General features: G+C 43.2%; 1 protein-coding gene across 6 annotated transcripts in view; it reads left to right on the forward strand.

Moving 5' to 3' along the window:
- LOC115128500 (rho guanine nucleotide exchange factor 2-like) overlaps window positions 1-21,699 on the forward strand; it is a 102,679-nt gene that overhangs the window by 10,133 nt on the left and 70,847 nt on the right. For 5 of the 6 annotated variants that reach the window (XM_029658380.2, XM_029658379.2, XM_029658374.2 and 2 more), the window contains exons 2-7: window positions 8,973-9,080; window positions 9,782-10,053; window positions 11,726-11,888; window positions 13,982-14,090; window positions 15,680-15,719; window positions 16,199-16,343. In XM_029658380.2, coding sequence (XP_029514240.1) covers window positions 9,003-9,080; window positions 9,782-10,053; window positions 11,726-11,888; window positions 13,982-14,090; window positions 15,680-15,719; window positions 16,199-16,343 — 807 coding nt within the window. In that variant the 5' untranslated portion in view covers window positions 8,973-9,002. The remainder of the gene's footprint in view (window positions 1-8,972; window positions 9,081-9,781; window positions 10,054-11,725; window positions 11,889-13,981; window positions 14,091-15,679; window positions 15,720-16,198; window positions 16,344-21,699) is intronic. The other variant, XM_029658377.2, reaches the window with a different exon arrangement.

Genomic DNA, 21,699 nt, shown 5'->3' on the forward strand with positions numbered 1-21,699 from the left:
ACACGGGCTACCAGTAATGAGTTGATTTGTGTAGGGATATGAGGTAATTGAAGTAGACATGTACATATACAGTGGTTCTTTCTGTAGAAGTTGTCATACTGCAGTACACCATGTGGGCTGCCGCATAATTCTATGGCACGTTAAAGTGTCAGCCATTGTTGCCATTAATGCTAGTTAGTGCTAGTTTGACCACCAGAGGGCATCTTTGAGAAGCATTTGACTTTTTGTAATATTGGCTGTACTAGACAATTTTTAAATGTTTTTGTAAGAACATAGTATATGGGATTGATTTTAAGAAATGTAGCTTAATTAATTAAATTAATATTATGGTGTTTCTATTCCACAAAAAACTAAACCCTCAGGGTTTCCAATAGGAAAATATGGCCCTGTACAACGTGACCATTTTCACACCCTAATTGTAGACTAACCAATACCCAAACGGAGATTCAGTCAAAAATAAAAAATCTCATTAATTTATCAAGATCAGTCCCCATGCTTGTCTCAGAGCAGCGTGAAACGGTGCTGAAGTAGTTGACCACACGTGGGTAGGCTATTGCTTCAAATCCTATTATAACAATTGGATGACTTTGGGTGTTCCAGTAAGTATTCTTAAAAGAACTCCAGCACAGAGTAGAGAAAGGAACCTTGAATAATTAAACATGTCGGTAAAATACTATTAGAATTGGGGATTATGGTCACGGACAGTGCTTATTCGCCTGTGTTACGCCAAACGCGAAAACACAGGAAAATGAAGAGGTGCAGTAGACTACAATACTGTAAAGTAGGCCTAATAATGCTAAAAAATAATGCTTAAATAAATTGACTGCTGGTCTTTAATATATGCTGCACATTGTATTCCATTTCCAGCGAGACTATTCAAGCCATCGACTCACTGATGGTTGAAGATGATGAGCGATTGACAAATGCAGTCTGGAATCTGCTTGCATCACAGCACAACATCGCTCTAAGCACAATCAGAAGACAGTTGAAGAAACTTGAGTGGACTTATGGAAATACTCTGTAAGCTATATTAGGGTTCGTCAACTACAGTTGAAGTCAGAAGTTTACATACACCTAAGCCAAATACAGTTTTTCACAATTCCATTTAATCCTAGTAAATATTTCCTGTCTAAGGTCAGTTAGGATCACCACTTTATTTTAAGAATGTGAAACCTCAGGATAATAGTAGTGATTTATTTCAGCTTTTATGTCTTTCATCACATTCCCAGTGAGTCAGAAGTTTACATGCACTCAATTAGTACTTGGTAGCATTGCCTTTAAATTATTTGACTTGGGTAAAGGTCTTTTCTTTGGATTTTTCCAGCATGTCAAGCAAAGAGGCACTGGGTTTGAAGCTAGGCCTTGAAATACATCCTCAGGTACACCTCCAATTGACTCAATTTATGTCAATTAGCCTATGAGAAACTTCTAAAGCCATGACAGCATTTTCTGGAATTTTCCAAGCTGTTTAAAGGCACAGTCAACTTTTGTGTATGTAAACTTCTGACCCACTGGAATTGTGATACAGTGAAATAATCGGTCTGTAAACAATTGTTGGAAAAATTACTTGTGTCATGCACAAAGTAGATGTCCTAACCGACTTGCCAAAACTATAGTTTGTTAACAAGAAATGTGTGGAGTGGTTGAGAAACAAGTTTTAATGACTCCAACCTAAGTTTATGTAAACTTCCGACTTCAACTGTAGGTTTGGCCTCGGGCTCAAACATTTTCTGAGACAATAGTCGGCAGGCCAGAACATAGTAAGTATATAATATTAGCACAATTAATTGGCCTACACTACAAATTTGACATGTTTTAACACATGATTAGTACATAATAAATTCAGTGACAATTTGATCTGATTACACTCATAATATCTTTGTCTCTATTCAATTATTATCGTCTATTTCTGCATTGATTGGTGGGGAAAACAGGTATACGTAGCCTACTGTAGGCTACACTACTTTTTTTTAACATCAACAATTGTTCAGAACAATTTGCTTGATAGCTAGATAAAATGTTGCTTGCAAAAGGTATCAAGAAGAAATGTGGATAATGAAAATCAAAGTTTGAGAGAATAATGTACGTATGTACATGTATGTATGCGTTCATCTCACCATCTTTCCCAATGCCAAACCAGTGTGTTTATTTGCAATGAAAATATTGCTGTTTGAATGATTTGCAATCTCAGACGTAATTTTGATTCTAAGCATAGAACTTTCAGTGGCCTTCCTGCCTCATATAGAGGCCCGACGCAGAAATATTGAATCGTTAACTGCAAGCTTGGGCGGCAGGTAGTGGTTTGAGCGTTGGGCCAGTAAACGAAAGGTTTTCGGGATCGAATCCCCGAGCTGACAAGGTAAAAAACTGTCATTCTACCCCTGAACAAGGAAGTTAACCCACTGTTCCCTGGTAGGCTCTCATTGTAAATAGGAATGTGTTCTTAACTGACATCCCTAGTTAAATAAAGGGACATTCTATAGCTTCAATGGGTTAAATATGCAGTTACAAGGAAGAGGGAAACAGTTATAGACTTGGTGGAGAAATTTGAGGCCTTAACTAGGAAGCTTGAGTTGTTCGATTTGGACTTGTCATCTGGAATGCTACTGCACTTCAGCACACTGAAGAAACGACAGCATTGTCCCAGAGGTGATGGAAGATTTCATCATCTTGTCCCAAATCAGCTGAAGGACAACTTTAGCCATCAGGTTTTGAAGACCACAGCATGCCCAAGGATATCATTGTGTTTGTGTTCGTGATCCTCTCACAGTCCGCCCAGGTGGAGAATTCTCCTTCCTTGATAAGAAAACAATACCCTCGCTGAATGAGGCCGCAAGTCAAAAACACAGAATATCTAAGGGGCTTTTACAGTATATCACAAAAGTGAGTACACCCCTCACATTTTTGTAAATATTTGAGTAAATCTTTTCATGTGACAACACTGAAGAAATGACACTTTGCTACAATGTAAAGTAGTGAGTGTACAGCTTGTATAACAGTGTAAATTTGCTGTCCCCTCAAAATAACTGTGTTAAATTTGGTGTCATCGCTCTCACACTCCCTCATACAGACTGGTCACTGGAAGTTCAACATGGTACCCCATGGCAAGGAACTCTCTGAGGATCTAAAAACAAGAATTGTTGCTCTACATAAAGATGACCTGGGCCATAAGAAGATTGCCAAGACCCTGAAACTGAGCTGCAGCACGGTGACCAAGACAATACAGCGGTTTAATTGGACAAGTTCCACTCAGAACAGGCCTCGCCATGGTCGACCAAAGAAGTTGAGTGCACGTGCTCCGCGTCATATCCAGAGGTTGTCTTTGGGAAATAGACGTATGAGTGCTGCCAGCATTGCTGCAGAGGTTGAAGGGGTGGGGGGTCAGCCTGTCAGTGCTCAGACCATACGCCGTACACTGCATCAAATTGGTCTGCATGGCTGTCCCAGAAGGAAGCCTCTTCTAAAGATGATGCACAAGAAAGCCCACAAACAGTTTGCTGAAGACAAGCTGACTAAGGACATGGATTACTGGAACCATGTCCTGTGGTCTGATGAGACTAAGATAAACTTATTTGGTTCAGATGACAAGTGTGTCTTGCCTACAGTCAAGCATGGTGGTGGGAGTGTCATGGTCTGGGGCTGCATGAGTACTGCCGGCACTGGGGAGCTACAGTTCATTGAGGGAACCATGAATGCCAACATGTACTGTGACGTACTGAAGCAGAGCATGATCCCCTCCCTTCGGAGACTGGGCCGCAGGGCAGTATTCCAACATGATAACGACCCCAAACACACCTCCAAGACAACCACTGCCTTGCTAAAGAAGCTGAGGGTAAAGGTGATGGACTGGCCAAGCATGTCTCCAGACCTAAACCCTATTGGGCATCCTCAAACGGAAGGTGGAGGAGTGCAAGGTCTCTAACATCCACCAGCTCCGTGATGTCGTCATGAAGGAGTGGAAGAGGACTCCAGTGGCAACCTTTGAAGCTCTGGTGACCTCCATGCCCAAGAGGGTTAAGGCAGTGCTGGATTTTTCCTCTGGCCTCTTCATTTTGAAAGAGTATTTCTATCAATAAATCCTGTACAGTATATGCTTTCTCCGACATTTTGTGGTTGCATGAGGTTTGGAGTTAAAAATCTCTTCCCAACTATTTAGCTAAGTGATGAATCTCATTTGCCATTCCAAATAAAGTTGAATATTTTTTGCTTAAGAAAAAAAGAAACGTCCTCTCACTGTGTCAACTGCATTTATTTTCAGCAAACTTAACATGAGTAAATATTTGTATGAACATAACAAGATTCAACAACTGAGACATTAAACTGAACAAGTTCAACAGATATGTGACTAACATAAATGGAATAATGTGTCCCTGAACAAAGGGGGTGGGTGGATCAATCAAAAGTAACAGTGTGGCCACCAGCTGCATTAAGTACTGCGGTGCATCTCCTCCTCATGGACTGCACCAGATTTGCCAGTTCTTGCTGTGAGATATTACCCCGCTCTTCCACCAAGGCACCTGCAAGTTCCCAGACATTTCTGGGGGTAATGGCCCTCACCCTCCGATCCAACAGGTTCCAGACGTGCTCAATAGGATTGAGATCCAGGCTCTTCGCTGGCCATGGCAGAACACTGACATTCCTGTCTTGCAGGAAATCGCTCACAGAATGAGCAGTATGGCTGGTGGCAGTGTCATGTCAGGATGAGCCTGCAGGAACGGTACCACATGAGGGAGGAGGATGTCTTCCCTGTAACACACAGCGTTGAGATTGCCTGCAATGACAAGCTCAGTCTGATGATGCTGTGACACACCGCCCCAGACCATGACAGACCCTCGACCTTCAAATCGATCCCGCTCCAGAGTACAGGCCTCGGCGTAATGCTCATTCCTTCGGAAAATAAACGTGAATCCGACCAATACCCCTGGTGAGACAAAACCGTGACTCGTCAGTGAAGAGCACTTTTTGACAGTCCTGTCTGGTCCAGCGACAGTGGGTTTGTCCCCATAGGCGACGTTGTTGCCGGTGATGTCGGACCTGCCTTACAACAGGCCTGCAAGCCCTCAGTCCAGCCTCTCTCAGCCTGTTGTGGACAGTCTGAGCACTGATGGAGGGATTGTGCCTTCCTGGTATAACTTGGGCAGTTGTTGTTTCCATCCAATACCTGTCCCGCAGGTGTGATGTTCGGATGTACCGATCCTGTGCAGGTGTTGTTACATGTGGTCTGCCACTGCGAGGACGATCAGCTGTCCTTCCTGTCTCCCTGTAGCACTGTCTTAGGTGTCTCACAGTACAGACATTGCAATTTATTGCCCTGGCCACATCTGCAGTCCTCATGCCTCCTTGCAGCATGCCTAAGGCACGTTCATGCAGATGAGCAGGGACCCTGGACATCTTTCTTTTGGTGTTTTTCAGAATCAGTAGAAAGGCCTCTTTAGTGTCCTAAGTTTTAATAACTGTGACCTTAATTGCCTACCGTCTGTACGCTGTTAGTGTCGTAATAACTGTTCCACAGGTGCATGTTCATTAATTGTTTATGCTTGAACAAGCATGGGAAACAGTGTTTAAACCCTTTACAATGAAGATCCGTGAAGTTATTTGTATTTTTATGAATTATCGCTGAAATCAATGTCCTGTAAAGGGGAGGTTTCTTTTTTTGCTCAGTTTACTGTTCCTCCACGTAGGCCCAACTTCCTCTGTTTCTCAAACTAGACACTCTAATGTACTTGACTTCTTGCTCAGTTGTGCACCGGGGCCTCCCACTCTTCTTTATATTCTGGTTAGGGCCAGTTTGCGCTGTTCTGTGAAGGGAGTTGTACACAGCGTTGTACAAGATCTTCAGTTTCTTAGCAATGGAATAGGCTTCATTTCTCAGAACAAGAATAGACTGACGAATGTCAGAAGAAAGTTATTTGTTTCTGTCCATTTTGAGCCTGTAATCGAACCCACAAATGCTGATACACCAGATACTCAACTAGTCTAAAGAAGGCCAGTTGTATTGCTTCTTTAATCAGAACAAAAGTTTTCAGCCAAGCTAACATAATTGCAAAAGGGTTTTCTAATGATCAATTAGCCTTTTTGAAATGATAAACTTGGATTAGCTAACACAACGTGCCATTGGAACACAGGAGTGATGGTTGCTGATAATGGGCCTCTGTACGCCTATGTAGATATTCCATAGAAAATCAGCCATTTCCAGCTACAATAGTCATTTACAACATTAACAATGTCTACACTGTATTTCTGATCAATTTGCTGTCATTTTAATGGACATAAAATGTGATTTTCTTTCAAACCAAGGACATTTCTAAGTGACCCCATACTTTTGAACGGTAGTGTATATGATGCAATTCGGATTTACCTGTGAAGGTAAAAATAAATTGTTGCACACTGTTGACATATTTTTACAGTGCGGACCTTGTGTTCTAAAAATATTTGAGTACTGTAAGAAAAACATGCAAATACTCGAACAGTCAAAATATTTCAAATGCCCATCCCTAGTGTGGACCATGAGGTGTTGTGGACACCTGAGGAATCTCTTGACCCGCTCCAATTATAGCCCCGTCGATGTGGATGGGGCGTGCTCGACCCTCTGTTTACTGTAGCACATGATCAGCTCTTTTGTCTTGCTGACGTTGAGGGAGAGGTTGTTGTCCTGGTACCACACTGATAGGGTCACTGACCTCCCAATAGGTTGTCACATCGGTGATCAGGACAACCACCATGTCATCATCAAACTTAATGATGCTGTTGGAGTCGTGTGCGACCACACAGTCCTGGGTGAACAGGGAGTACAGGAGGGGACTAAGCACAAACCCCTGAGGGGCCCCATGTTGAGGGTTAGCATGGGGTATGAGTTGTTGCCTACCCTCACCACCTGGGGGCAGCCCGTCAGGAAGTCCAGGATCCAGTTGCAGGCGGAGGTGTTCAGTCCCAGGGTCCTGAGCTTAGTGATGAGCTTGGAGGGGATTATGGTGTTGAACTCTGAACAGCTTTCTTACGTGTCCAGGTGGGAGAGGGCAGTGTGGAGTGCAATAGAGATTTGCGTCATCTGGGGATCTGTTGGGGCGGTATGTGAATTGGAGTGAGTCCAGAGTGTCTGGGATGATGGTGTTGATGTGATCCATGATCAGCCTTTCAAAGCATTTCATGGCTACAGATGTGAGTGTTGCGGGTCGGTAGTCCGGATTAGTGTCCTGCTCCTTGAAAGCGGCAGCTCTAGCCTTAAACTCAGTGCTGATGTTGCCTGTAATCCAGGGCTTCGGGTTATGATATATACGTACAGACACTGTGGGGATGATGATGTCAATGCACTTATTAATGAAGCGGGTGATTCGTCAATGTTATCGGATGAATCACGGAGCATGTTCCAGTCTGTGCCTGCGAAACAGTCCTGTAGCTTAGCATCCATTTAATCAGACCACTTCCGTATTGAGCTGGTACTTCCTTACTTTTTTTTATTTTTTATTTTATTTTATTTTTTAACATTTATTTGACCTTTATTTAACCAGGTAGGCTAGTTGAGAACAAGTTCTCATTTACAACTGCGACCTGGCCAAGATAAAGCATAGCAGTGTGAACAGACAACACAGAGTTACACATTGAGTAAACAATTAACAAGTCAATAACACAGTAGAAAAACAAAGAAAGAAGAGAGTCTATATACATTGTGTGCAAAAGGCATGAGGAGGTAGGTGAATAATTACAATTTTGCAGATTAACACTGGAGTGATAAATGATCAGATGGTCATGTACAGGTAGAGATACTGGTGTGCAAAAGAGCAGAAAAGTTAATAAATATAAACAGTATGGGGATGAGGTAGGTAAATTGGGTGGGCTATTTACCGATAGACTATGTACAGCTGCAGCGATCGGTTAGCTGCTCAGATAGCAGATGTTTGAAGTTGGTGAGGGAGATAAAAGTCTCCAACTTCAGCGATTTTTGCAATTCGTTCCAGTCACAGGCAGCAGAGAACTGAAACGAAAAGCAGCCAAATGAGGTGTTGGCTTTAGGGATGATCAGTGAGATACACCTGCTGGAGCGCGTGCTACGGGTGGGTGTTGCCATCGTGACCAGTGAACTGAGATAAGGCAGAGCTTTACCTAGCATGGACTTGTAGATGACCTGGAGCCAGTGGGTCTGGCGACGAAAATGTAGTGAGGGCCAGCCGACTAGAACATACAGGTCGCAGTGGTGGGTGGTATAAGGTGCTTTAGTAACAAAACGGATGGCACTGTGATAAACTGCATCCAGTTTGCTGAGTAGAGTATTGGAAGCTATTTTGTAGATGACATCGCCGAAGTCGAGGATCGGTAGGATAGTCAGTTTTACTAGGGTAAGTTTGGCGGCGTGAGTGAAGGAGGGTTTGTTGCGGAATAGAAAGCAGACTCTAGATTTGATTTTAGATTGGAGATGTTTGATATGAGTCTGGAAGGAGAGTTTACAGTCTAGCCAGACACCTAGGTACTTATAGATGTCCACATATTCTAGGTCAGAACCATCCAGGGTGGTGATGCTAGTCGGGCGTGCGGGTGCAGGCAGCGAAAGGTTGAAAAGCATGCATTTGGTTTTACTAGCGTTTAAGAGCAGTTGGAGGCCACGGAAGGAGTGTTGTATGGCGTTGAAGCTCGTTTGGAGGTTAGATAGTACAGTGTCCAAGGAAGGGCCGGAAGTATACAGAATGGTGTCGTCTGCGTAGAGGTGGATCAGGGAATCGCCCGCAGCAAGAGCAACATCATTGATATGTTTGTGTTTTTCCTTGTAACCAGGAATCGGGAGCATAGTTTTTTTTTATGGTCAGATTTGCCAAATGGAAGGTGAGGGAAAGCTTTGTATGTGCATAATCCCCCAACAGGTTTGCTTCTGACATGTTAACAGCCAACCACTGTTAAACATGACATTTTCTCCTCTGTAGTGGTTATCTGTATAATATTAGTCACTCATATCCACTTTTTTTGTATTTTTGTTGTCCTAGGGCCAGTCAAGGTGGAAGTTTGAATTGATCATGACATCCTTTGACCTGTGGGGGAGCAGTGAACTATTCTCCTCTGGAGTATGGGCCCTGAGAAACCTGATCCACAGGGTACAACTGTCTGTCTTTTTCTGTGTCTGAAAATGTTGTAGTGCGCAGAGGGTTGGGCGACATTACTATAGCATGGTCTATTGATGATGATGATTGATAACCATCGTCGATGGTGACAGACGGTAGTTTAGCCTATTTGAACTTGACTAGTGCCCGCAGTAAAGAAGAAACGAGTCTCATCGCATTGCATGGCAGCACCCAAGTGATATTCAGAGTAATTTGCCTATTTGCTATAGTCTATTTCAAGAGACTTTGCGGAGAATTCCACCAAAGCAACACTAAATAGCCAGTCAGAAAATCTTGTTTCTCTCTGTCAGATGCATGGGGTTTAGGCTTGTTTAACTTAAACATTTTTTTTGCCTATATTCCATTCACTCTCCGTTCAGTATATGAATGACTGAGGGCTACACTTCATCATTTTATGCATGGCTTTCTCTCGATCAAACAATGAATGGAAGTTGCATCTTTTATTTCAATAGCCCCAACATTTAAGGTAGCCAGGGGACTAATAATGAGAGAGAACAAATAATATCAATAGCCTATAGAAAATGACAAGTTTAAGCTTTTTTAAGAAAGAAATTATGTTAAAAACCACATGGCCAATAACCTGTCCACATTCCTTCTATGGAGATTGACATCGCCCAACCCTAGTGAACAGTATGAGTTCTCACTGTATCCCTCTCTTACTTTAACCCTTCTAGATGCCGACCACCCCTCCTTCCTCCCTCGACGCCCACCCACCAGCTTTCCCGCCCTTTACCACACCACCCGCCCCCCCCTGTTCCCCGTACCCCTCCCCACCATGCTCTCCAGGGCCTGGGGTGAAGGGGATTGGAGGGTCCGGAGGGGTGACCCTGCGTTCTCCAGCTACTCGTCACCTCACCCACCTGGACAACTGGAGGAGGCATAGCTGGGAGCCTGGGGCTGTGGTGACAGTGCAGCAGCAGGGGATGGAGCCCAGCGACAACCACAGGTAGGGGAATCCTTATGTTTACATTTTACAGTACAATCTTTCTTTACAATCTATTATACATAAGCAATGGAAATGCTATACTGTCACAGTACCCAGTCCCACCACATAATTACATTATAGTAAGTTAAAATACACTCTTATTCACACCCTCTTAAATCACATGTTGACACCCAAATCTACAGTCAAATCTATCAACATCCACTACAGATCCGGGTTCGATCCCATGCTGTGTCACAGCCGGTCATGATCGGGGGACTCAATTGGCGTACAATTGGCCCAGCGTTGTCCGGGTTAGGGGAGGGTTTGGTCGGTCGGGATTTCCTTGTCCCATCGCGCTTTAGCGACTCCTTGTGGCAGGCCGGGTGCCTGTAATCTGACTTTGGTTGCCAGCTGGGCGGTGTTTCCTCTGTCACATTGATGTGGCTGGGTTACGGGTGAAGCAAGCAGTGTGTCAAGAAGCAGTGCGGCTAGGCAGGGTCTTTTCGGAGGATGCATGGCTCTCGACCTTCACCTCTCCTGAGTCCGTAGGGGAGTTTCAGCGATGGGACAAGACTGTAACCACCAATTAGATATCACGGGAAAAAAAATATCTATAATTCTATCAACATCATGATTTATTTGAAAGCCATATTCACGTGAATTTCAAGCAGCCCCTCCAGGGATTTTTTTATGACATTTGAGGGTAAAAACGCTTGATTTTGCTGCATCAATTTGGACTTTTTCCATGGCGATATGCAATGATTGTATCAAAGGTGTTGCGAAAATGCGCTGACAAGAGGGGAAATTTATTGATGTGTGGCGATTCACTGGCTTGATTGAACCATATTATGCGGTGCAGTGATTGGTGGAAATTGCGAGCCCTCTTTTTGTATGATTGCAGAATACTGGAGGGACTGCTCAATGCTCACTGATAGTTAACCCCCTACTCACTGTCAGAAATAGCACATTTCTGTGGGCGGTAGGTACAAGGTCAATCATTATGTGACACAAACCTTGATGAAAGCTTGTTGGTATGACTGGTAAAAATCGAAGGGTTGGTTAAACAGTGGTTTATCCAATAACGGCCCTGTCTTGGGAAGAGAATGAGCAGTGTTCAGTGTGTCCACAGTGTCCAGATTCACACACATATAAGCACATGTATTCAAACTCAAACTGGTACGGGCACCCTCCCTCTCTCTGACACACACACACCACCCTGAGAGTGGCCATTGTACTGGCACTGTCATCCTTGGACATCTCTCCCCCTCCTCTCAAACACACACACACACACACACACACACACACACACACACAGAGAACGACATGTCCAGTCAGACAGTGTTACAACTGTGGGACAGTGTCAGTCAACCCTCATTGCCTTGATACGTACCAGGAGTTATGGAAACAACCTCTCATCTGCAACTATAGTGAGTGGTAACTAGTGAATGGGAGTGTGTATGTGTGTGGATACTTTCTTTACAGAAGAGGTAGAAGTGTAGGGGTCAAAGTTGGTTGGAAACATTTTCCCTTTCTCTCTGATCCCTCTTCTATTCTACTAATATTGTTGCAGGGGTTGTATTTTATTCAGAAGTGTTGGTATGTATCTATGGAGGATTTTGGTATTTATATGTGTAAACTGACAATACCTGTCTAAGGGATAAATAAAGTTAAATTGAATTGATTCTTCCCTTAGTGTGAGTCTGGAGAACCTGGATCCGGAGGAGATGGAGAAGGTTCTGGGAGCGGCGCTGGGCGTCCGGCGAGTGGGCAGGAACCCCATCACTCAGGAGGGCTCCTTGTCTTCCCTCACGGAGGAGGAGGCAGGGTCCGACCTGCAGCACTACTCTGTATTGGAGGTGAGCCTGTGAATCAGCGAGCCCGGGTTGTGGGATTGGACTAGCAGGCTTTTATTCAGTCTGAATGAAGATGCATGTTTTGAGAAAACCATAGAGACTTTCAATGCTATGAAAGTTGTGGAATGAGCTATGTTTCGGGTAGCCTCAGAGAATAATATTGACATAAACTCTGATTCGGTGAGTGAGTTTGTACGGAAGAGTATAGGATATGTTTTACCCACTGTGACTATATTAAAACCTACACTAACCAGAAACCATGGCTAGATGGCAGCATTCTCGCAAAACTCAAAGCATGAACCACCGCATTTAACCATGGAAAAGTGACTGGGAATATGCCCGAATACAAACAGTGTAGTTATTCCCTCCGCAAGGCAATCAAACAAGCAAAATGTCAGTATAGAGACAAAGTGGAGTCGCAATTCAACGGCTCAGACACGAGACGTATGTGGCAATCACAGACTACAAAAGGAAAACCAGCCATGTCATGGACACCGTCTTGCTTCCAGACAAACTATACACCTTTGCCTGATTTGAGGATAATACAGTGCCACCGACGTGGTCTGCTACCAAGGACTGTGGGCTCTTCTTCTCCGTGGCCAACGTGAGTAATTTAAACGTGTTAACCCTCGCAAGGCTGCTGACCCAGACGGTATCCCTTGCCACGTCCGCAGAGCATGAACAGACCAGCTGGCTGGTGTGTTTACGGACATATTCAGTCTCTCCCTATCCCAGTCTGCTATCCCCACATGCTTCAAGATGGCCACCATTGTTCCTGTACCCAAGAATGCAAAGGCAACTGAACTAAATGACTATCAATACTGGGTGCCCGTACCGTAGCACTCACTGTCATCATGAAGTGCTTTGAGAGACAAGTCAAGGACCATATCACCTCCACCTTACCTGTCACCCTAGACCCACTTCAATTTGCTTACTACCCCAATAGGTCCACAGATGATGCAATCGCCATCACACTGCCCTATCCCATCTGGACAAGAGGAATACCTATGTAAGAATGCTGTTCATTGACACTAGCTCAGCATTCAACACCATTGTACCCTCCAAGCTCATCATTAAGCTTGAGGCCCTGGGTCTCAACCACATCCTGTGCAATTGGGTCCTGGAATTCCTGACGGGCTGTCCTCAGCACCTCTTCAACCTCGGGAAGCTGAAGAAATGTGGCTTGTCACCTAAAACCCTCACAAACTTTTAGATGCACAATTGAGAGCATCCTGTCGGGCTGTATCACTGCCTGGTACGACAACTGCCCCGCCCACAACCGTAGGGCTCTCCAGAGGGTGGTGCGATCTGCACAATTTCTCCCCGGGGGAAAAATACCTGCCCTCCAGGACACCTAAGGCACCCGATGTCACAGGAAGGCCAAAAAGATAATCAAGGACAACCACCCGAGCCACTGCCTGTTCACCCCGCTACCAACCAGACGGCGAGGTCAGTACAGGTGCATCAAATCTGGGACCGAGAGACTGAAAACAGCTTCTATCTCAAGGCCATCAGACTGTTAAACTGCCATCACTAGCACAGAGAGGCTGCTGTCTACACACAGACTTGATATCATTGGAACACTAGTCACTTTAATAATGCCACTTTAATTATGTTCACATATCTTGCATAGGCATCTCATATCTATACTGTGTTCTATACCGCTCTTTCATTGCTCATCCATATATTTAGATATTCTTATTCCATTCCTTTACTTAGATTTGTGTGTTTTAGGTATTTGTTGTGGAATTGTTAGATATTGCTGCACTGATGGAACAAGAAGCACACGCATTTCGCTACACTCGCAATAACATCTGCTAACCATGTGTATGTGACCAATAAAATTTGATTTGATGTAGTGTAGCTAAGGTTCGTCAATGGTGAACCTTGAGATGAATAGTAAGTAACGTAAATGCTGTCAACGTTAATTTAGCGTGATAGGTGCTTAAACACTATTTACTTAATAAAAAGGTGAGTAAATGCTGTTTACGTGCATTCACCCTCCACTAAAACCCGAAGTATAACTTCTTGTTGGGTCACAGGAGCAGTTCAATGCTAATCGCTAATGTTGTGTAATATGTGCTTAATTAAAATAGGAACAGTCCAACCAGCTGCAGGGCTGCAGTGCGTCGGCCCCAACCCTCAGTGTGGTTCGTCGCAGCAACCCTCCCAGCACGGGCCCCCGACCAGGCTCCAACTGCTACGGTAAGCCTACGCTGCATGCCTGCATCGTGTTCATTACGCACCAAACGAAGAAAACGGACTGAAACGGGGAGGGACTACCTGGAACTGTCCAATAAGAAACACAGATTTTTGCTTCCTGTTCCAAAATGTTTTCTGTTGTGTGCCTTAATGAACACAACCCGGGGTCAGACAAGTTCAAATGGTTGAAGGTGTCACATAGGCTGCAAGTGATTCTATTCTGTATCCCTACACCCTAAAGTGTACCCTTCGTTTCTCCCAGATTTCTTACACCCGTCCATTCCTTTTAAATTCAGCACATGAAGAGGAGACTTAGTGGAGAAGGGTAGAGAACTGGACTGCAGCCAAGGAATGTTACTTGAAGTTCTAAAGTAGATGGTTTAACTGTTTGCTGGGCAGAATGTATCCTTGTAGCCTCCTCTAGATGTTAGTAAGTCGATAAACTCCTTACTCTTCCCAAACACTCCTCTGACTGCAAAACGTCTTTCTTGCCTTTTTTATGCGGTCTGTATAGTATCTAGACACACGCACACTTTGTCAGTCTTTGTTTTGCTCTGAATCGGGCTCAAGTTGGACAGTACGCCAGTGTCAGTCAATAGCTGTGTGTGCGTGCATGCGTTTGATAGACGGAGTGAAAGTACATGTGTTTGTGTGTAAATGCCCTGTCTCACTGTGCCTTCTTGTTTTGTTTACAATGGTTGGATCATTTTGTACATTTATATGTGGGTGTATTTAATTATCATAATTGGGTTTTGTAATTTGCACTAAATGCATGCTTGTTTTTGTTTGTCAATGATTGTCAGTTTCTGCATATATGTTTGTCAGGTTTTTACTCAGTATCTGAGTGTCTGTTTTTCACTGTTTATGTGTACAGTATGTTTCTCAGTTGGTGTGTGTCTTTTTTTTGTTTTTCAGTGCATGTGTATGTCTTTATTTCTTAAGGGTTTGTGTTTGTCAATGTGTGTCAGTGTTTCTCTGAGGGTTTTTGTGTGTGTGTGCCTCCATCTCTGTGTGTGTGCCTCCATCTGTGTGTGTGTGCCTCCATCTGTGTGTGTGTGCCTCCATCTCTGTGTGTGTGTGCAGCAATGCGGAAGCGCTCTTCCTGTGTTTGTTCTGTCTGGGCTCTGGTCCTGTTATCCCCAGTACCAGCTTCATAGCAGAGCCTCCATTTCTACTGCTACCTCTCCCATCTCTATTCTCTCGCTCTCTACTAGTCTCCTCCACTTCAATTCCTCCATTTTAACACACTGCTTGGATGACCAACTGTTTTACTGTAATTTCTTCTATCATTCTCTCCCTATCCCTCTCGTCTAATCTGTGTTATCAAACTCAGTTGCCTATAGGCTACTGTCTGTGTCTCTTTCACTCTCATAACTTACTATTTGTGCTTGGCAAGTTTATTCTTGGTTATAAATAGCAGTGAAGCCCTTGAATGAGCATCAGGTGAATGGGACATTTACCTTCTTTCTTTATTTATATTTTAAATATTTTTATTTCTGCCTTGTTCTTTGCATACTGGTTATTGAGTTGTAAGCTGTGGAGAGTGTTTAGGAAGGTGTCAGTGTGAGTGTCTTCTGATCTGTGTGTTCCAGAGACTTTACCCTACAGTCAAATTGGAGGATCCACACAGAGGTGAGTTGCCTTTCTCCCCGTTTTCCCTTTCATGCAAGGAGGTCGCCATTTTGGATCTGTTTCCTTTAGCAAACAGCCATAACCATGCTAGACCTGTTTGTCTCTCGTACCGCAGTCTCAATTCTGGCTGTGTTTCCTGTTATCATGGAAGTCATGGTGCATTTTATAGTTGCATGTCCCATGTTGTTATTAAATGACCGTCAATATATGCAATCTGGCACTCCATTCTTTCTCTACCTCTCCATTTGTCTCACTTCCTCTCTCTTCTCTTTTATCATTCCCTTTACTGTCCTGCTCCTTCCTCTAGTCATCTATCTAAAACTTTCATGTCTTCTGTTCCTCTTTCCTCTCTGTAATTCTTCCCTTTCTTGTCATCCTCGCGTCCTCTCTTACAAACTTTCATGTCATCTCTCTCTTTTCTTTGTCAAACTTTCCTGTCCTTTTCCCTCTTTATCTTTTAATGTTCTCCTCTCCCTCAGTGTGGATAGGGACCTGGGTCTTCTGCTCTGGGGGAGAGAGGGAAGCTGGACGGAGGTCACGAGAGACGAGGCCCAGGAGGAGGTGACAGGCGGCCCTTTTGTGCGCACCTTCAGTTTCCTACGCAAGATGGCCGGCAACCGCAAGGTAGGAGAGGCCTGCTTTCTGCAGTAGAGTAAATCATATTTTATCGACAGCGACAGGTATGAATGAAGGGCAGACTGATAGAGGAGAAACTGTGTAGAAGATTGGGATTTCATCCCTCGAAAAACACGGGATGGCATGTGCCAAATGCGGTGGCCTTAACTGACCGACCAACCCACAGCACACGAGATCTAAGACTCATTATATATCTAAGGTCTCTTCTCAATAGGGTAATATCATTATGACAACGACACTGCGCGGTGTTGCTGATCATATTGAACGGCGGCCAGAAAGATTTAACCTTTTGAACAAGGTGTGTTGACTCATGATTAAAATGGAATGGAGAGTAATAAACATGTCAAAAGTCTGAATATATTTTAGTTTTTTGCCTTTAGTCAATAGCTAGTGATAACGGAATCATTTTGTCTCCTAACTAGCCATAAGTTGTCATAACTCTCCTGTGACGATCTGAAGGATCATGTTACAGCGGGTCCTTTCTACAGCGTTCTCGCAGAGGGGGAGAGCGGGAAGTCGGCTGTTTTATGGTGGTCATAAAACATACGGCCTCTATGCTCTGTAGTGTTTGAGTTTGGAATGCAAACTGTGGAACACAGAGAGACGCTTGGACATCAAAAGTTTTGAATAATTAAACAATATTTATATTTTTGAGAATGTGGCACAGCCAGAGCCTGGTCTTGAACCCGATCTAACATCTCTGGAGAGACCTGAAAATAGCTGTGCTGCAACAATCCCCATCCAACTGTTTAGAGGATCTGCAGAGAAGAAAGGGAGAAACTCCCCAAATACAGGTGTGCCAAGCTTGTAGCTTCATACCCAAGAATACTCGAGGCTGTAATCACTGCCAAATGAGCTTCAACAAAGTATTTATTTATTTATTTTTAACCTTCATTTAACTAGGCAAGTCAGTTAAGAACAAATTCTTATTTACAAGACCTACCGGGGAACAGTGGGTTAACTGCCTTGTTCAGGGGCAGAAAGACATTTTTTTTAAATCTTGTCAGCTCAGGGATTCGATTCAAACCTTTCTGTTACTGTCCCAACGCTCTAACCACTAGGCTACCTGCTGCCCCCCCAAAAAGTACTGAGTAAAAGGTCTGAATAGTTATGTAAATGTGATATTTCAGTTTAATACATTTGTAACAAAATCCTAAAATCCTGTTTTTGCTTATTGGGTATTGTGTGTAGATTTGAGGAAAAAAATACAATTTCAATAATTTTAGACTAAGGCCGTAACAAAATGTGGAAAAAGTCAAGGGGTCTAAATACTTTCCGACTGCGCTGTACTTATCACACAGGGTGGATACTCCTTGGACAGAGTGGATGCTTCTTGATTATTGCCTTCTGTTGGTTACAATGGACTTTGTCCATGGTCTTTATAACTATGTAGTATACTGTGAAATGGACTGGTCATTCACTTGCAATGACTGACTGCTTACAAGACCAGCAAAACATTACAATGGAAACATTTTTAAAAAAGTTTTATGGATTGGCAAATCATTTCAAACGCCTTGTTTATTACACATGTTAAATTCCCTGAAATATCACTTGTACTTGACTATGTACTATTGGGAGAGTGTTTGTAACCGTTATGTCCAGCAGAGGGCAGAGTAAATAACTTTATTGCCTTGTGAGCTCAGTAGAGCTTTGCAGTCAGCTTTTCTCTCCCTTCCTCACTGTCAACCTCCCTGCAACTACAACACAACATGCATTGTCAGAATCTGGTTGAATTCTGTAACAACACAGAATAAAATTATGAATACAAGTCCCATGATGGTAGTTGACTGCCCATTACTGTGTATCACTTATTAACCATCATTTATTCACATTATTTCAGGCCTACTTTAATCAAATATTTCAGTTGATGTGTATATTACTTTTGGTTTTACTTTGATTTTATTACCTCATCTCAGAGCTGCTGTCTGACCAAATCACTATTTTCGTAGTTCTTCAAAATAAATAAGGCATACTTTTATGACTGCTGAATACCAACTATCAATCACTTAGGTCATGTATTTTCAGGTACAGATACCTCGAAGCAATAACTTTCTATCCCTCTAGATCAGTGGTTCCCAAACGGTTTATAGTCCCGTACTCCTTCGAACATTCAACCTCCAGCTGCGTACCCCCTCTAGCACCAGGGTCAGCGCACACTCAAATGTTCTTTGCCATCATTGTAAGCCTGCCCCACACACTATGAGATACATTTATTACACATAAGAATGAGTGTGAGTTTTTGTCACAACCTGGCTCATGGGAAGTGACAAAGAGCTCTTTGTCACAAAGAGGACCAGGGCACAAATAATTATCACTAATTTTTCTCTTTATTAAGCCATTTTACATATACATTTGTTGATAGAAAATTGTGAATAACTCACCACAGGTTCATGAGAAGGGTGTGTTTGAAAGGATGCACATAACTCTGCAATGTTGGGTTGTATTGGAAAGAGTCTTAAATCATTTTCCACACACAGTCTGTGCCTGTATTTAGTTTTCATGCTAGTGGGACCGAGAATCCACTCTCACATAGGTACGTGGTTGTGAAGGGCGTCAATGTCTTTTTAACAGCGCGATTTTCCAAGGCAGGATACTCTGAGCGTAGCCCAATCCAGAAATCTGGCAGTGGCTTCTGATTTGTATTTCATTTTTTGTATTTTAATTTTCACAGTACCGCTTGTTGCAATTTTGATGAGCATCTTTTGTTCAGATATCGGTAAGTGGACTGGAGGCAGGGCATGAAAGGGATAATGACGGGAAAGCACCTGCGTAATTGCGCACCCAACTCACTCAGGTGCTTTGCTATATCACATTTGACATTGTCCGTCAGCTTGCGTTCATTGGCACACAAAAAAAATCATACAATGATGGAAAGGCCTGTGTTGTCCTTGTTAATGCAGACCGTGAAGAGCTCCAACTTCTTAATCGTAGCCTCAATTTTGTCCCGCACATTAAATATAGTTGCGGAGAGTCCATTCAGATCATTCAGGCGAGGATTAAACATCACTCAGATAGGCCAGTCATGTGAGAAACTTGTCATCATACAAGCGGTCAGACAAGTGAAAATTATGGTCAGTAAAAACTTTAAGCTCGTCTCTCAATTAACAAATGTGTCAATACTTTGCCCCTTGATTACCAGCACATTTCTGTATGTTGTAAAAGCATTACATGGTCGCTACCCATGTCATTGCATAGTGTAGAAAATACACAAGAGTTCAGGGGCTTTGCTCTAACAATGTTTTAACAATTTTCACTGTAGTGTCAAACGTCTTTCAAGGTGTCAGGCATTCCCTTGGCAGCAAGAGCCTCTCGGTGGATGCTGCAGTATACCCGAGTGACATCGGGAGCAACTTCTTGCACCACTCCACTAAATCTCACTGTCATGGCTTTTGCGCCATCAGTACAGATACCAACACATCTCCACCAAAGTCCATTTGACATCATAAAGCTGTCCAGTATTTTTTTTTAAATATCCTCTCCTGTTGTCCTGGTTTCCAGTGGTTTGCAGAAGAGGATATCTTCCTTAATTGACCCCCCCATAAATGTAACGGACATATACCAGGAGCTGTGCCAGGCCTGCGAAGTCTAACTCATCCAGCTGTAATGCATAGAATTCACTGGCTTTTATGCAAAGCAGTAATTGTTTCAAAACATCTCCTGCCATGTCACTGTGTCGTGAAACAGTGTTGTTTTGATAAAGGTATTGTCTGTATAGTTTTTTGGGGCCTTTTCCCCCTACGTTGTCCCAGCCATATCCACAGCAGCAGGAAGAAATAAGCATGGGGCTTGCCTGTCCTAGGCACTCGGTAGCTCACCATATAAGACGCTTCTAGCACCTTCTTATTAATGGTATCTGTTACTTTTATGTCTTACTACTCGAAAGTCGTCTTAATTCTTGCTCAAACTCACGTGGCTTATTTATCAAATTGTCATGTTTGGTTTCTAAACGTCTGCGCAAGAGTGAAGGTTTCATCAAGTTGTAAGAGAGTACTTTTGTACATATTTTTTATTTTTTATTTAACCAGGTAGGCCAATTGAGAACAAGTTCTCATTTACAACTGCGACCTGGCCAAGATAAAGCAAAGCAGTGCGACACAAACAACACAGAGTTTCACATGGAATAAGCAAATGTACAGTCAATAACACAATAGAACAAATCTATATACAGTGTGTGCAAATGAGTTAAGATTAGGGAGGTATGGCAATAAATAGGCCATAGTGGCAAAGTAATTACAATTTAAATGCTTAACACTGGAGCAATAGATGTGCAGAAGTTGAATGTGCAAGTAGAGATACTGGGGTGCAAAGGAGCAAAAAAACAAACAATATGGGGATGAGGTAGTTGGGTGATCTATTTACAGATGGGCTATGTACAGGTGCAATGATCTGTGAGTTACTCTGACAGCTGATGCTTAAAGTTAGTGATGGAGATATGAGTCTCCAGCTTCATTGATTTTTGCAGTTCGTTCCAGTCATTGGCAGCAGAGAACTGGAAGGAAAGGCAGCCACAGGAGGAATTGGCTTTGGGGGTGACCAGTGAAATATACCTGGTGGAGCGCGTGCTACGGTGGGTGCTGATATGGTGACCAGTGAGCTGAGATAAGGTGGAGCTTTTACCTAGCAAAGGTATTGCGCGTCACCCAGTTTGGGAATACCTGCTCTAGATAATGACAATGATCCAGCATAAACTGACTAGAAGCCATGAGAACATACCATGGCAACGCACCATAACACATGTCCCATTGGAGTCTGGGTAAAAAAAAATTGAACTATACCTCGACCCCGGAGAATATTGTATACACCATATACTTTTTAAACAAAGTAGCCTATGAATACTATTCATGTCGGGGTCTAGATAAATAGGGCTACTATATTGATATGGAGCCTAGCCAATTTACATTGTCTTCGGAGTTGTGATGGATCTTTTAAAGGCTGGTTTCTGTCTGACATGCCTGGTTATCATAAGTCTGCTTACCCAGTCTGCATGTCTACAGGCTATAGCAGATGAGCCCTTTCTTCCAGGCTGATTCTGTATAACATTGTGATTATGTTAAAGACCGGTTCAAACCAGTCAAACAAACTGCCTGTATGTTTAAAAGACTGGTTCTTTCTTACAGATGCATTTAGGTCAGGAATCAGGGGCCTGATCAGCTGAGCATTGAGACATGACGTCACCACAAGCTTGTGATAGAAAACTGACAAGCCTGGAGGGACTTTTTAAATGGGGCCGGACTGATTTTGACAGTATTATGAAGGAATAGGAACAGAAGTTCATAATGTTCAAGTGTGACTGTAAGTACATTTAATGTGTTCACATCATAAATTAATGTGTGTACAGTATGTT

Source organism: Oncorhynchus nerka, linkage group LG4, assembly GCF_034236695.1.
Source record: "Oncorhynchus nerka isolate Pitt River linkage group LG4, Oner_Uvic_2.0, whole genome shotgun sequence".
Classification (NCBI taxonomy): Eukaryota; Metazoa; Chordata; class Actinopteri; order Salmoniformes; family Salmonidae; genus Oncorhynchus; species Oncorhynchus nerka.